Below are 13658 nucleotides of genomic sequence, written 5' to 3' on the forward strand. Positions count from 1 at the left end.
GGGAGAACTGTGCCTAGGAGTCTTATCGTGGGCCTTCTCTAAAGAGTTCCAAGGTAGAGATATCAGGCTGAGGTACTGGTAGGCAGAGAGGTCCTGGTTCAGCCACTGCCTTTGTCCACTACATCTCCACAGGGCATGGTGACAGAGGGAGGCTCCTTGATCCCTGTGCTTCTAAACTGAACTGGGTCGGGGCTGTGTCTCAGCTCTATTAATAGCCCCCTAGCCCAGCCTGCTAGCCCCAAACCCGGATGCCAGGAGCTGTGAGTCAGCAGCTAAAAATAACGGAGAGCAACTGCACCCCAACCCCAATGAGCAGCTCTCTGAGGCCCTCCTCCCTCAAGTTTTTGTCAGTCCCAGTCTCCAGCCCAGGGTCTCATAGAAGTTAAGTGTGCCATAGCTGTCCAGTCCTCCTAGAAAGCCAGTAAGGATAAGGGGTGGCAGCGTCAGGGCTGAGGACTCACGGCTAGGGTCCAGGGGTAAGGGGTGAGGGTCTGGGACTAGGTCCTGACACTCTGGCCCGGAGTCTGGACTCTGAGGTTACAGGACTGCAGCTGAAAGCCTGGAAGCTGAGAAGTTGAGGCCAAGGGGGTTGGACAGTCTGGAGATTGTCAGGACTGGGTTGGAAGAGGAGGGGAGGAAGAGGCTGCAGGGCTGCGGGGCTGGACACCTGGGAGGGGACAGAAAAGTAGGGGTGCGGGGTGGAGGTACACGCTGAGAGGTAAGAGCCTGGCGGTACCGGACAGTCTGGGCACTTCCGAGCTGCGGCTGGCAGACGGTCAGATTGAGGGGCGGATCAGGAATAGGGAAAACGAAGGAAATGCATCTTGAAAGGGTAGTGTGTGAAGGAGCCCTGCCCGCGACAAGGCGGGGTGGACGCCCGAGGAGACTGGGACCAGACAGCGGCCGCGGCATTGGCTCCCGGGGCGCCTGCTTCCTCCCAGCCCCTCGCGCGCCGGAGCCCCCGCCCACCGCGCCAGCTGCAGGCCAGGTATGTCGGCTCGGACCACCGCCTGTGTACGTATGTGCATGTGTATGCATGGAGGGGGCGGGCGGCGAGAAGGGAAGGGGCGGGCCTGGGAGGAGGAGGGGGCTGGAATACAAATTCAAACTCGCTTCCGTCAATCCCGAGACCGGAAGTGGTCGGGGCATCTTGGGAATTGTAGTTCCCGGGGCTGCCTTGCCATCCAGTAGGGTCTTGTCTGGAAACGGTAGTGCTGCCCCGGGTCCCAGTCTGGTGAGAGAGGAGGAATTGAGAACCGACCCTTCTGACCTCGCCAGCGTCTTAATCCGATTTCCCTTCGCGTGGAGACACCAATCGGGGTGAACGTTGGTGTGGTAGGGAACAGAAGAGTCAGCCATTGAGCCCTCTCCGGTCCCCGGTTTTGCCTTGGCCCCTCCCTCCCCCTTCTACCAGACTCCCCATCCTAGGTCAGCTCCTCACTGGTCACTTTAACTATTCTAGCCCAGGATCTCACGAGCAACAAACATACTGGGGAACTTGTTCCTCGAAGGGAAGGAGGGCCTGAGAACCAGAGCCTGCGCGCAGCAGCTCATAGACGCGAAAATTTGTGAGAATCTTGTCGAAATCGGATTATACCCTCAGGGTGTAGAGTCAAGGACACAGGTCTCCAACTGGCACAGAAAACAGGTGGCATTCATACGTCACGGTGACGACTGACGCGGCCTCCTTCTTGCGGCGGGTGACCACAAGGTGGAGCTACAACGCAACTCTGCACAGAGTGCCTCAGTCACCCAAGCTTGTCCCCGCGGTGGCTGTTCTCTTGCTTCCCCTCTTGTAGCCCTTCATTGTCCCAGGTGGTCTTCCCACCTCCAGCCCAAGAATCTCCCCGTGATCACCCCTCAGTGTCATGTCACATAAAACCGAGATAGAAGGTGCATTCTCCACCAAACCCCACCACTGAAAAGATCAGACCACAACCAATCAGGAGTTAAATTCATTGAGGAACAGATTAACAACATACAATAACCAGCCTGTCTCGAAGAAAAGGCTGTGCGCAGCAAAAAGCCACCTATAGGCACAGAATTAAATGGCTACATGGGCTCTTTTGCCCCCAGTATCTAGGCAGGAAAGCAGTTAAATTTGCAGGGAGTCAGAAGAGATAGCGAATGGAGTGGAATTAGTGTCTCCATCATCTTCGTTCTCCAGGAAAGGCTGTTCTGTCATCTCCTTCAGTCACTGGTCCAAACTGGTCCATCCCTGACACACCCTGTGCCTTCTACACAAGAACTCGTGCACACAGGTCTGAAACGTTATCTTGGCAACCTCCTTCCCACTTTCTCCATCCTAGTTTCATTTTGGGAGTAACTTCCCATGACTCACTGTCTTCCCAACGACCTCAGGTCGAAACCCTAAGGGGAGCAGATTCCACGGAAGCTTGCAGCATGCCCACCATCTGTGCAGAGGACCCTCATAGTTCAAAACCTTCTGTTGGCAAAGTTTACCCCACCCCATCCCCACTCAGCCGCTCTCCCTTCCTTGCTGTTAGTCAATCCAGACAGGCCTCAGACTGTGGTTGGTGGGGGGGGGGGTTGGGGCTGGGCATTCACTCCATTATGAAATTGTTGATCCTGGTCAGCAGCACTGCTGTTTCTAAGCCTAGAGCAGCGGGTGGGGAGAGGGGAGGACATATAGGGAGTGACCAAAGGGAAGGCTAGAGGAGGAGACAAATGAGAGGAGGGAGAAAGTTCTTACCAGTTTTCTCTCTCTCCTTCTTACATCTCCTGTAGGGAGAAAAGCTTCCCATTATGCGTTCAACCGGCTTCAGGTATGACCTTCTGATGCCAGGTTCCCTCAAACTGCCTTTCCCAGGCTCAGGCTAATTTGGCATATAAGGAAGGGCCCGAGAACCACAAAGGAACCGAACAGACCAAACCCCAAGCTCCAGGCAGCGTATGTGAGTCTGAATCAGTCCCATTGCCAGGACCCCGGGGGACAATGAAGACCCAGAAAGCTGAGGCATGAAGCACTCACCCTTGGAGGAGGAAGGTCCACAGAAGCAACAGGGTGGAGACGCAGTTGGTGATGATCCACATCATTAGGTAGGTTTGAGGGGGCTACGGGAATAGGAAAAGGCACCTCTAGGTGGTGGCCAGAGCCCCAAAGGTAGTATGTGGGGGGAAATGCATGAGGAAGAGATGGTTGGGGTCAAGGAGAACTGGGGGTGGGGTTGGGGGAAGAAGACAAGCGGTGACAGCCCCAGAGGTCTTACAATAATCCAGACGGGGTATCGCATCTGCTGCAGCAGCTGGCAGTCATTGGTGGTGACCGAATCCACCCCTGCACACCAGAGCAGGGAAAAAAGCCAGGGCTTGTTCACTACAAATAGGTTCACCGAGACATTATCTTGGTGTAGTGCCCTGTGGAGGTGGGAAACAAGGAACATCTAGAATCACGGGGCTCGAGGCACAGGAGTCAGCCCCTGTGCATGCTCCAATGTACGATGTTGCTGCCAAGGACTGTCAGTTCTACTTTTTAAACTTTCTTTGCATTGCTGAACTTTGTCTCCCAGTGGATCCCACCTACGGACCCTAGCTTGGCTATCAGGGGCCACATGAGTGTGTTTCTCTTCTCTGTCCCATGACAGCACTTCAGGGGTCTGAGGAACAAGTGCCCATGTCCCTGAGTTGTCTTGTCTCAAGGCCCAGCAGCCCCAATTCCTTCCACCAGGGCTTGGGACCTGGCTTATTATTCCCTTTACCACCAGTCCTCTTCTGAGCTGATGTTGGTTCCATTTATCAGTGTTCCTTTCAAAGGATGGGGTCTTGCATCTGAATATGATCTCCCAGGTGGGCTTGGCCCAGCTTTGAGTACAGCAAAACTCCCCCTACCTTTTGGGCATGACGTCTGCATGCAGGCAGCCCAGGGTTGGGCTAGTTTTGGCAATGTCACATGCCACTGATGACTCATTATGCACACTATTCAATCAAAGCCCTGGTCTTTTTTGCACATGTTCCTGCTGAATGCCAGTATCTCCTCTCTTGTCTTTGTGCAATTGAGCTTCTTTTGGACTGCAAATATAGGTCTTTACATCTATTCCTGTTGTGTTTCCTCTTGGGACATTTGGTCCATCGTCTTAGGGCACTTAGGCTTTTCAGGACCTCGATTTCATCGCCAGTGTATTCATTACCAATTTATATCTTTTGGAAACATGATCAGCAGTTGAGGCTGACTAGCCAAGACTAAAGTGAGGGCCAAAGCCAATGTCATGTCTCTCTCCATGGTGACAACTTGGGAAAAGGTCCTTGAAATACTTGCGATCACTGGGCTATCATTCAATCCATGTTTCTTTTTCTATCTGGCAACAGGGACCTTATAAGAGACCCTGGCAACTGCATGCTTTGCAGTCCATCCTGTTTACTTACTGGCTGGGTCAGCTTCTGGGGCCCAGCTCACATTTGGGACTCTCTCACCTCTCTCCCCGGATCCATCCTCTCTTGCACTTACCTCTTTGGTGAAGAATGAAACCTAACATCATTCTTGTGGCTGACAAGGTCCTACCCAATTTGCCTCCTGCTGACCTCCCCAGCCTCACCTTCCCCTTGCAGCTCTTCTCATCATTAGCTCCTTGTGACCTGTCAGGTCTCAGCCCAGACATCACCTCTTTAACTACTTCTCCTAATGTGCCCCTTTTCTAGCCCTCACTCTAATTGCTCTATTACATCTCCCAGTTTTATTATCTTCATATCACTTATCACTATCCAATATGCATATAATTTGTTCAGTTTATTATCTCTCTCTTTCACTAGTATTCCCAAAGCCTGCAATAAATAGTGCCTGATGCATAGCAAGTGTTAAACATATTGGTAAGTATTTGTTGTATGTGTGAATAAATGAATGGCCATTGCCCTCCCTGAGGTGGCTCTCCCCTGCCATTAAGTTTAATGGGATTCCCTTGGCTCCTTTCCTCTGGCACTCACTTGATATCCAACAGTGGCAGGTCTTGGTAGGGGAGGTTGAGAAACTGAGGCCTCTCAGTTCTGTTGCTTCCTTGCTGTCCATATATCTGGCGCATTCTGGGTGCCCGTTGTTGGACGTTAGCCCGATCTTCATCCGGTAGCCAAAGGACCTGTGGTTCAGGGAAGATGGGCATGAAGCTGAGGAGAGCTTGGGGATTCCAGGGATAGGGGCAGGGGCAGAGAGGTGTGACCACAGAATGGGGTATATGAGTTGGGGTGGGGCCCTGGGGCAGGGGGCAGCCTCAAAATTATCACCATAGCCTAGGGAAGGCAGGGGGTAGGGTGGGGAGAAGGGTAAGAGGGAGTACTCGGGGTCCTGGCAATATCACCATAGCTTGGGGCACCCTTGCACTCAGCACTGTCTCCAAGGTCTGGTTCACAAATGTATCATGGTATGAGTGATTTCGCGGGGGGCGGCGCAAGTCAAACATGATGGAAAGGTTAAGGACTGCAGCTTCCTTCAGCAGCTCTTCCAATGTTGGTACTGTCTGGTTCTCAGCCTCTTTCCGATCAGAGCCTGACAGCCTCTTGGCCCCCCAGAAGGGTTGCCTCTACAAGAACAGGAAAATTATTTCAAGACCAGAAGAAGCCTTTAGAGCATTCCTCCATTCTTGCCATTTCGGCTCATTTCCCCTACTTGGTGCCCAGCTCCTGTGTACCTCTGAGCCAGCGTCTTTCTTTCTCTGAACTGTGGCCCTTTCCAGACCATCTAACACCTTACATTGTGATCCCCAACCTCCTTCCCTCCCAGTTTCCTAACTTCCTTTCTCCTACTACATTTTCTCTTTGGTCTCACAGACACCTCTGGGGTCTTAGCCCCTTGGTTTCCTCCCAGTCCATCAGCCCCTTTCTGCCACACCTACATCCGCTACCCTTGGTCCAGCTGCAGCTTGAATTACTTTTCCACAGCACCCTCAATTCCATTCCTGCCCTGCATGCTGCACTCCCCCTTCCCACCAAATCCCAGACTCCGATTCGATTCTATAATCATCTGCCTCCTCCACCGCTAGAATTAGGGGGGAAGAGCACATCATGTTGACTGTCACTACAGTCTTCTTTCACCTTCAGCGCCACTTTATCATCCCTTTACTAAAAAAAAAAAAAAAAAAGCTCTATGCCCAACATGGGGCTTGAACTCAAGTTGAGGGTCACATGCTCTACCGACTGAACCAGCCAGGTGCCCCACTTAATCATCCTCTTACTTGCTCTTCTTTTGCTCCTTTTTCCATTCCTAGTGGCTCTTCCAAACCTCTGTCACTCTCCTCTCCTACCCCTCTTAATCAACAAATGACCTTACCTCCTAATCACTGACATGGAGAAAGCAAACTATCTAACACCTTAATTTATTTAATCATCTCAATGATCCTACAAGGTAAGTACTATTATAATTATGCCTATTTTACAGATGAGGAAAATGAAGCACAGAGAGACTCTGTTGCCCAGGCTCCCACAGCTAGTAGGTGGTGAAGCCAGGAGTCAAACCCAGACATCCCTTGGTCTTAATCGCCCTGACATGTCACCGTACATAGAGTTCAATGAAAAACCAATCAAGCTGCAAAAGAAATATGAAGTGATCCTATCTGTGCAAAATGAAAAATGCACATGGGCATGTACATCTCTTTGTATGTATATATGTATATATACATACGTATCCAACTGCTAGCAATGGATATCTCAGAGGAGTTGGATTATGGGGGACTTTTCTATGTTCAGGTTATTTCCTTAATGTTTAATTTTTTTAATAAGAAACACATATTACTTTTAGGATCAGGAAGAGAGGAACTGAAAAAATAAAGTACCCTGATGAATATTTCTGTTACCTACAGGATTGAAGCCTGCACTTTGGGGGCCTGGCATTCAAAGCCCCCTGAGACCAAGCCTCTGCTCCTCTTGCCAGTCTCACCTCCTACCACTCCCATGAATTTTATCTCCCAGTTGCACGGAGCCACTGTTTTTTATTTTTCCCCTGGAAACACTTCTTTGTACCTTTGGGGCTTGACATACGCCCCTTTCTGACTAGAATTATCAGTCCTTGCTTTGCCCATCTTAAAAACCATTGTTACTGAATGTGCTACTCAGGCATTCTCTCCCGTGAAATCACTCCTGATCCTCTCCCACATCCACCTTGCCAAACATTGGCTTTACTCTCTCTCCTCTCTGTTTAAGAGTTTATTTAATCATTTGAGAGAGAGGGAGGGAGGGGAAGAGAGAGAGAGAGAGAGAGAACGAGTGAGAGAGGGAGAGAGAGAAGCAGACTCTCCACTGAGCTGAGAGCCTGACCTGCTCCATCCCAGGGCCCCGAGGTCATTACCTGAGCCCAAGGCAGACCCTTAACTGACTGGGCCACCCAGGCACTCCTCTCTCCTCTCTATTTGGTAAAGATACTGTAATCACTCTAGTTTTCCTATTCTGATAGCCTGTTGGCTCAGCTCTGTCCTTGGAGGGAGAGACTTGTGGACAGAGCCTGGATACCTATTGCTCAGCACAGGGCTCAGAAAATACTTATCAATGAATGAACTCTCCCCCATGCACTCCTACAGGTGGTTGCCTCTTCTATGAGGCTGTCTTCACCTCTAGGAACCAGGTCCCAGCATTGAGCTTCTTCAGTTCAGCACAGGAGAAGTCACTGCTGTGAGAGGAGGTTCGGGCTGGGAACACAGAAGCCACATCTGTGGTCCGGCTCAGGTGCTCATCATGCATGAGGAAGGGGATCCCGTCAGAGCTGAGGGCACAAGGGGTGTCAGGGGGCTGAGCTCTGTGACTGGTCATCACTTCCTGAGCTCCTCTACTGTGTCCCTCTGCCCCCAGCTTCTCTCACCTGACCATCACATCAGTCTCAAACACAGCAGCTCCGCATTCGGCAGTTTTCCGCAGGGACATCAGGGTGTTCTCGGGGGCCAGCTGGGCAAGGGAATTGGTGGGGAGGTAGCAGAGAAGGGTTGGAGCCTGGGAACCCAGAGCCTGGAGGAACAGACCCTCCCCACCCTACCGGCATTCTACCCCACACTCACCATGGGGGCCCCTCGGTGTCCCACCAGACCAGGCTTGGGGGGTAAGTCTCTGGGTTCCATGATACAGGGTGAAGAGATGCATAGTGGGGCGAGGTAGACGGCCAGGGAAACTCCAAAAAATAGGAACAGTAGCAGAATCTTGGGACCTGTGGGGGTGTGGGGGACAGGCTATGGAGAAAGGGCAATGGGTGAGCTCTGGGGGGGCAGAAAGCAGAGTGCAGGTGCAGTAAGACAGGTAGCAGGAGGCAGAAGCATTGACGGCCAGTGAGGGGATGTTGGGGAGCGGAGCTGGCACCTCTTCGATGGATGCGGTAGAAGGTATCAGCCACAGGCCAGGCCAGGAGGGTGATGCCAGCAACTGCTCCAATATGAAGGAATGGGGCTGTGGCCTGTGGATGAGACCTGGTGAGGAGGGCTCTTCTCTCTAGTGGTCCTTGCCTCCCCCTCCTGGGACCTGAGTTCAGAGCTCCTTGAAGTCTTGGGGACTGGGAGGCAAGATGTGTCCAGGAGTTGGACACAGGTCAAGGCTCCCACCTAGGCATTGGAGATCAGTCACTCACCTGCAGTGACACACGTAAGCTACGCCATTCCTGCTGCCATTGGACGTCCAGTCCCACAAGGCCAGCGGCCACAAGAAGCATAATGAGCAGCAGCAGCATCTGGGGGACCGGGGATGAATGGGGCCTTCTTTGTCAACCCTGGGCTCATGGCTCCCTGGGCTGCCTCCACCCCCTATATGCAAACAGGACCATTTCTTTCCCCTGACTCATCCACGTTCCTTCTTTTACTCAACAACCTGGGCTTCAGGTCCTGAGCTTGAGTGCATGGGTAGAATACTGGGGTGCTCAGCCAGTAGCTGGCCAAGTGCTGGGCCCAGTGACCCCTCTTTCCACTCACTCCCATCCCCACTCTACCTTGTGGACACTGTGCAGATGCAGAGGCTGGCCACAGAGCCGCAGGAGCAGGGCCAGGAGCTGGAGGCAGAGGGTGGTGGGAGTAATGAGGCGCCAAGAGGGGTCACTGAGACCCCAGACTGCCCTCTCACCCCTCCCCTCCCCTCGGTGGCCGGGGGGGGGGGGTGTGAAGCTGACGGGAAGGGAGGACTGAGGTGGGGGTTATGTGGGCCACTCCCTGACCCACCAATAGCAGTGATGCATATGTGACAAGTAGAGAGATGACCAGCAGAAATGCCAGGGACCAGTCCATCCAGTGTCCCCAGTGGTGGAACAGGAATCTGTGGGAAGGGAGAGGAAGGTGTCTGAGTGGGGGGAGGGCTGTTAACAGTGGCCTGAAGGGAGTTGGGGTGGGTCTAGAAGGATGACTAGAAGGGAATGAGGGGCCAGGGGCTCCAAGGGCCGGGGAGACCTCATGGAAGAGTTTTCTAAGGAGGTTTTGGGTAGCAGGACAGCTAGGCAGGGCTGGGGATGACTGAGCACCCAGGGGTCCCAAGGTGGGGCACAGTGGAACGTGTATGCTGAGGAAGGAGGGGGTCCGTGACACACTCATTGAAGTTGTGCAGGTCATTGAGAAGGATGAGCCCGATGTACAGCCAGCCCAGGGAGAGGAGAAAGGTGAGGAAGAGCAGGCCAAACCAGATACAGTCGCACTGCAAAGGGGCAGGAGAGAAGCTCACAGCGGATCCCCACTTCCAGCTCAGAGTCCCCAACGGATGGCAGCTCAGTGGGGCTTCCTGCCAGGCGTTGGGCTGCTCTGCTCTGCTCTACTCTACAGGCAGAGAGAGATTTTCTTCCTGGGGAGAGAAAGCCCCTTCCCCCCAGCTGCCTCTGAGCACACTTGGCCTCCTTATCCCCTCCAGGCAGCTTCTGCCTTGGACTTCCAGTGCCCCCCCCATCCCTACTCCACCTTGCTGGTTTGCATCCTCTCTTTGGGGCATTTCCTCCAGTGGCAGCTATACAGGCAGTGGAGGCAGCGGGCCCAGACGGAGCAGCAGCCGGGGGACTCGGCCATGGTGAGGGCCTGGGAGAAGGGACACTCAGCCATCAGGGACTCTGGCAGGAGGTGGATCCCATCCTCCCTCCCAGGGCATCTGAGGAGCTCAGAGGTGCAGCAGAGACCTGGGCCATTGCTCAGCAACAGAGGTCATGGGGCTGGCCAAAGTGCCAGATTGGTCAAGGATGTGAGCAATGGGGGATAATCTCTTTCCCTTTAATCTGGATACCTGAAAAGTCAGTGGGACAGCCAGGAGATTCAGTCTCTGCAGGCAGGATGCATACCCACCCTCTCCAACTCCTCCCCATTTAACAGCATCCATCCAGCTCTGGGGATAGAGTGCTTGCCCAGGGTGGGGACTTAGGAGGAACTGCCCAGGGTGGGGCAAATTCAGTTTAGCAAGTTGAGACAGATCTGGCCAAGCTTCAGGCAGCCCCATGGTGGGAAGCCTTCCACCCCAGGAACCAAGAGTCACCTAAAGCAGAGGTTCTGGTTCTGACCTGGGGCTAAGGAAGGCCCAGCTAGTTGGCCAGTTGATATGGATACAGAGATTGCACACACCACAAAGTCCTGGCTAAAAGATTCTCTAGGTCTCTACCTCCTAGGAGCTAGGAGGTACTGCCAGTAAGAGAAAGACTGGAGGGACACAGGTTGCCTGTGTCACTCCCAGCCTTCTGAAGGAACCCTTTTCCTGCCCGCACACACCTGGAAAATCCAAGCCCTTTCACCCCACAGTCATGTCCCTTCCTGCCCAGTCATCCTGCCCAGTCACCCCCCTCCACCCCGCCACCCCAGCCAGGAACCCAGTCTCTGTAGGGGCCCCACCCTCTGAGATCGCTTGGGTGAAAGTACAACAAATACTGGTCAAAGGTGTATGTGTGTGTGTGTGTGTGTGTGTGTGTTTGTGGTTGTGTTGTGGCCTGGGATTGTTAGACCTCGCAATTTTGGGTCATGCGGGGACCTAGGTGGCTTACTGATCCCCAAACTAAGCTGGGTGTGTGACTGGGTGCACGATTCGTGTCAGCATTTGTATGTGTGTGTGCACTAGTGACTGTCAGTTCAAATGGGTTTCTAGAGGACTTTGAGTGTGTAGAGGAGCCCCTGGATCCACCCAAAGTGTGTGTGGTCTGAGGGACGTGACCCCTTGTCATCTGGGCCCCATAAAGGCTGTGGAGACTTAGAGGGTACATGGTGGCTGGGCCCCTGAAATGAGGGAGGGTGTGGCTGCCCCGAAACTGCCCTCCTTACCCCATGCTTGCCTTGGGAAAGGAGAATTAGGGTAAGGAGCAGAGGGGTGAGGGGTCTGTAGCTGGAGGGAGGGAAACCCCCCTGAGACCCTTCCAGGGAAAAAGCATCCTAAAGGGATGCTTCTTCCCATCCCGGGACTAGCTTCTAGTAGCCTGCCCTGGGCTCCATCCACACTTACTGCCTCCCTTCAGGTCTTGTCTCTGTATCCCAGACACTGCCTTCCAGAGTCCTCCCTCCCTCCCAGGAGCTGTCTGTAAGATGGGGTCAGGATCTGAGAAGTCTGAAAACCCCAATCAGGGGAGCTGAGCAGGGGTGCTGCTCAATCCCTGGGCCCGCTCCCCGCCGGTTGGAGCCGGTCTCCGCCCCACCATTCCCGCCTGTCACCCCAGCCTTCCCCAGCCCTCACACCTTGTCTCAGCGGCAGCTCTGCTCTGCTCAGCTCTCTGCTCTGCACTGCACTGCTTCCCAGCTCCTCTTCAAGTTGTCTGCCTCCTCCCTCTTCTAGTCCTTGGCTCAGCCCCACTGGTCAAACAGGTGGCACTGTTGCCACCTACAGGAGGCTGTGTGGGTTCTGTCCGAAGGACTTCAGCTGCTCTACGGCCAGTGCCCAGCCTGTGGGGGTGGGGGGTAGGGTGGGCGGGGGTGGGGGTGGGGGCGGGGGGGGGGGGGAATAAGGGAGGAAGGGGGAGGGACAGCAGATCTGCTTCTTTACTCGCTGCGCTGCCGGTCAGGGGCTTGGCGTGAGGAATTCCTTTGTGTGGCCCTCCCCATCTCTCTTGTCCCTCCTCCTGTTCCCCTCTCAGTCACTGCCGGGGCTTTGTCCAGGCTCAGGGAGGCGAGGGCTGAGGGCACCAGCTGAGGGCACCAGCAGGCGGGAAGCTGGGGGGAGGTGACCACACAATTCTGCAACTTGGCAGTGAGGAGAAGGGGCCCAGCCAACCCCCTGGGAAGAAGGGGAGTGTGTGTGTGCTCGCCTGTGTGTGTGTGTGTGTGTGTGTGTGTGTGTGTGTGTGTGAGAGAGAGAGAGAGAGAGAGAGAGAGAGAGAGAGAGTGTCTAGCATTTCCCTCAAGCTTCCTGGGAGGGTGGCCTTGATTTATCAGCCTCCTTTCACTCCTGGGATCCTACTTCCACTTCTGTAAGGTGCATCTAGAAGATAGAGGGTTGCAAGCTACTTCTTGAACTCTGGGCAGCAGGTCGCCCTGTTTCTGGACCAGGGGTCACCACAGGCCTCATGAATCCTAGGTGACACTAGAAGCCCCCCGTTACCCCCATCACCCCAGACAGGAGATGTTCATTTAGGATGCAGGCAGACTTGTGTCATTCCTGCTGTCTTGTCCTCAAGGTATCTAAAGTCTCTTTCCAGGAATCATTTGAAGAGTATAGTGTTAGGGTCACAAGCCTTTGGAACGTGAACACGTTCAAAAGATGCTGTTACTATACATATCATCAGCAGAAGGCTGGCAAGCATGCTGTAGCCAGCTTAAAGTACAGAGCTCTCTCTGGGTGGGATGAGGGCTAGGGGGGTGCTGGCTTGACTAACCTTCCCTCTTTACCCTTTGACTGATGCAGTGGCTCAAAGCCTGGGAGGCTTACACAGCATTGGTGGGAAAAAATATCTTATTTGGGGATAAACTTGCTTACCCCTCCCCCGACACGTACTGGATTTGGAACAGTGAGAAGGAAGACTGGGTCTCTTATGCCAAGAGCTGGCTCCCCTCCCTCAGCCTTCCCATTGTATCCAGGGGCTCTAGTTGGCAAAGGCAAGAGGCTCCCTTGCTCCCTTGTCATTAAAATGCAAAGAGAAGTAGGGCTGCTTGCTGGCAGGAGGCCAGAGAGGGCGGCCTGGTCACCTAGTCCTCCTGTAGGCCTCATTTTAGACAGGTTATCCTTTAGTTTCCTTCACTTGGGGTCTGGTGGATTCTAGAGGAGTTCTGGATTTCATGTGTCCAGTTCTGGGGGGTGCTTTGGGAGCTTTTAGTGAGGTGGTGGTAGTGGGGGGGGGATACTGGGATTCAGAACGCATTGATAGTTAGCCCAGGGCTTGCAAGCTCCTCAAAAGGCCGCAAGACCAGTCAGCAGTCTATTTGGCATGCCGGGGTTGGCCTCGTTTTAGCTTTAAGCAGAGATGGAGAACCCTGATGCATAGTAAGGAGTAAACAACACCCCCCTCTCCCCTTTCAAAGGAGACAGCAGGCAGCCAGGACTGTGCTGTCCTGGGACTGGGCAGCAGTGTGGTCCCACACCCATACTATGCCAAGAAATGAGGCTGCAGGGCATTCAGAACAGCTACCACTGCCACTCTAGAGTCACACAAAAAACTTTGGTGTAAGGTAGACCTGGGTTCAAGCCCTAGTTGCTACAAGGTAGTGAGGCTTGGGTTCTTGCACTGATTCTCCTTGATAGCATTTCCAGGGGCTAAGGAACCCAGGAATATCTCTTCTTCTAGCACAGAGGATCTTTCCAAACAGTAG

At 53.6% G+C, this 13658-nt stretch overlaps 1 protein-coding gene and 1 long non-coding RNA gene across 6 annotated transcripts; one reads left to right on the forward strand and one right to left on the reverse strand.

The window, feature by feature from the left end:
• Positions 1–298: 298 nt before the first annotated feature.
• On the forward strand, positions 299–3989 carry LOC144308157 (uncharacterized). Its single transcript, XR_013374777.1, has 3 exons — positions 299–988; positions 2749–2786; positions 2943–3989. It is a non-coding gene; the product is annotated as an uncharacterized LOC144308157 (long non-coding RNA).
• GDPD2 (glycerophosphodiester phosphodiesterase domain containing 2) lies at positions 1943–11777 on the reverse strand. 5 transcript variants are annotated; one of them, XM_077888407.1, is made up of 16 exons: positions 11595–11777; positions 9852–9965; positions 9491–9594; positions 9129–9222; positions 8903–8962; positions 8549–8647; positions 8284–8377; positions 7989–8134; positions 7796–7878; positions 7549–7699; positions 5322–5528; positions 4939–5087; positions 3231–3378; positions 2993–3075; positions 2714–2742; positions 1943–2370 (listed from the first exon to the last, which is right to left on the reverse strand). In XM_077888407.1, exons 2-16 carry the CDS (start codon positions 9954–9956, stop codon positions 2312–2314), a joined length of 1611 nt encoding a protein of 536 aa, XP_077744533.1. In that variant the 5' UTR covers positions 9957–9965; positions 11595–11777; the 3' UTR covers positions 1943–2311. The 5 variants fall into 5 exon arrangements, with proteins under 5 accessions (XP_077744533.1, XP_077744532.1, XP_077744531.1 ...); XM_077888406.1 differs by having other exon boundaries at positions 1943–2414; positions 5307–5528; positions 11595–11776; XM_077888405.1 differs by having other exon boundaries at positions 1943–2617; positions 5307–5528; positions 11595–11776.
• Positions 11778–13658: the final 1881 nt, after the last annotated feature.

The sequence above is a fragment of the Canis aureus genome, chromosome X (genome assembly GCF_053574225.1).
Source record: "Canis aureus isolate CA01 chromosome X, VMU_Caureus_v.1.0, whole genome shotgun sequence".
NCBI lineage: Eukaryota > Metazoa > Chordata > Mammalia > Carnivora > Canidae > Canis > Canis aureus.

Bases quoted from the DNA above. Each gene is read 5' to 3' on its own strand.
- GDPD2 (XM_077888404.1), bottom strand. From the start codon at position 9,956: ATGGCCGAGTCCCCCGGCTGCTGCTCCGTCTGGGCCCGCTGCCTCCAC. The intron at 8,963-9,128 runs GTGGGTCAGGGA...CTCTGCCTCCAG, and splicing joins CATATGCATCACTGCTATTG to CTCCTGGCCCTGCTCCTGCG. The intron at 5,088-5,306 runs GTGATATTGCCA...CCTGAACCACAG, and splicing joins CAAGGGTGCCCCAAGCTATG to GTCCTTTGGCTACCGGATGA.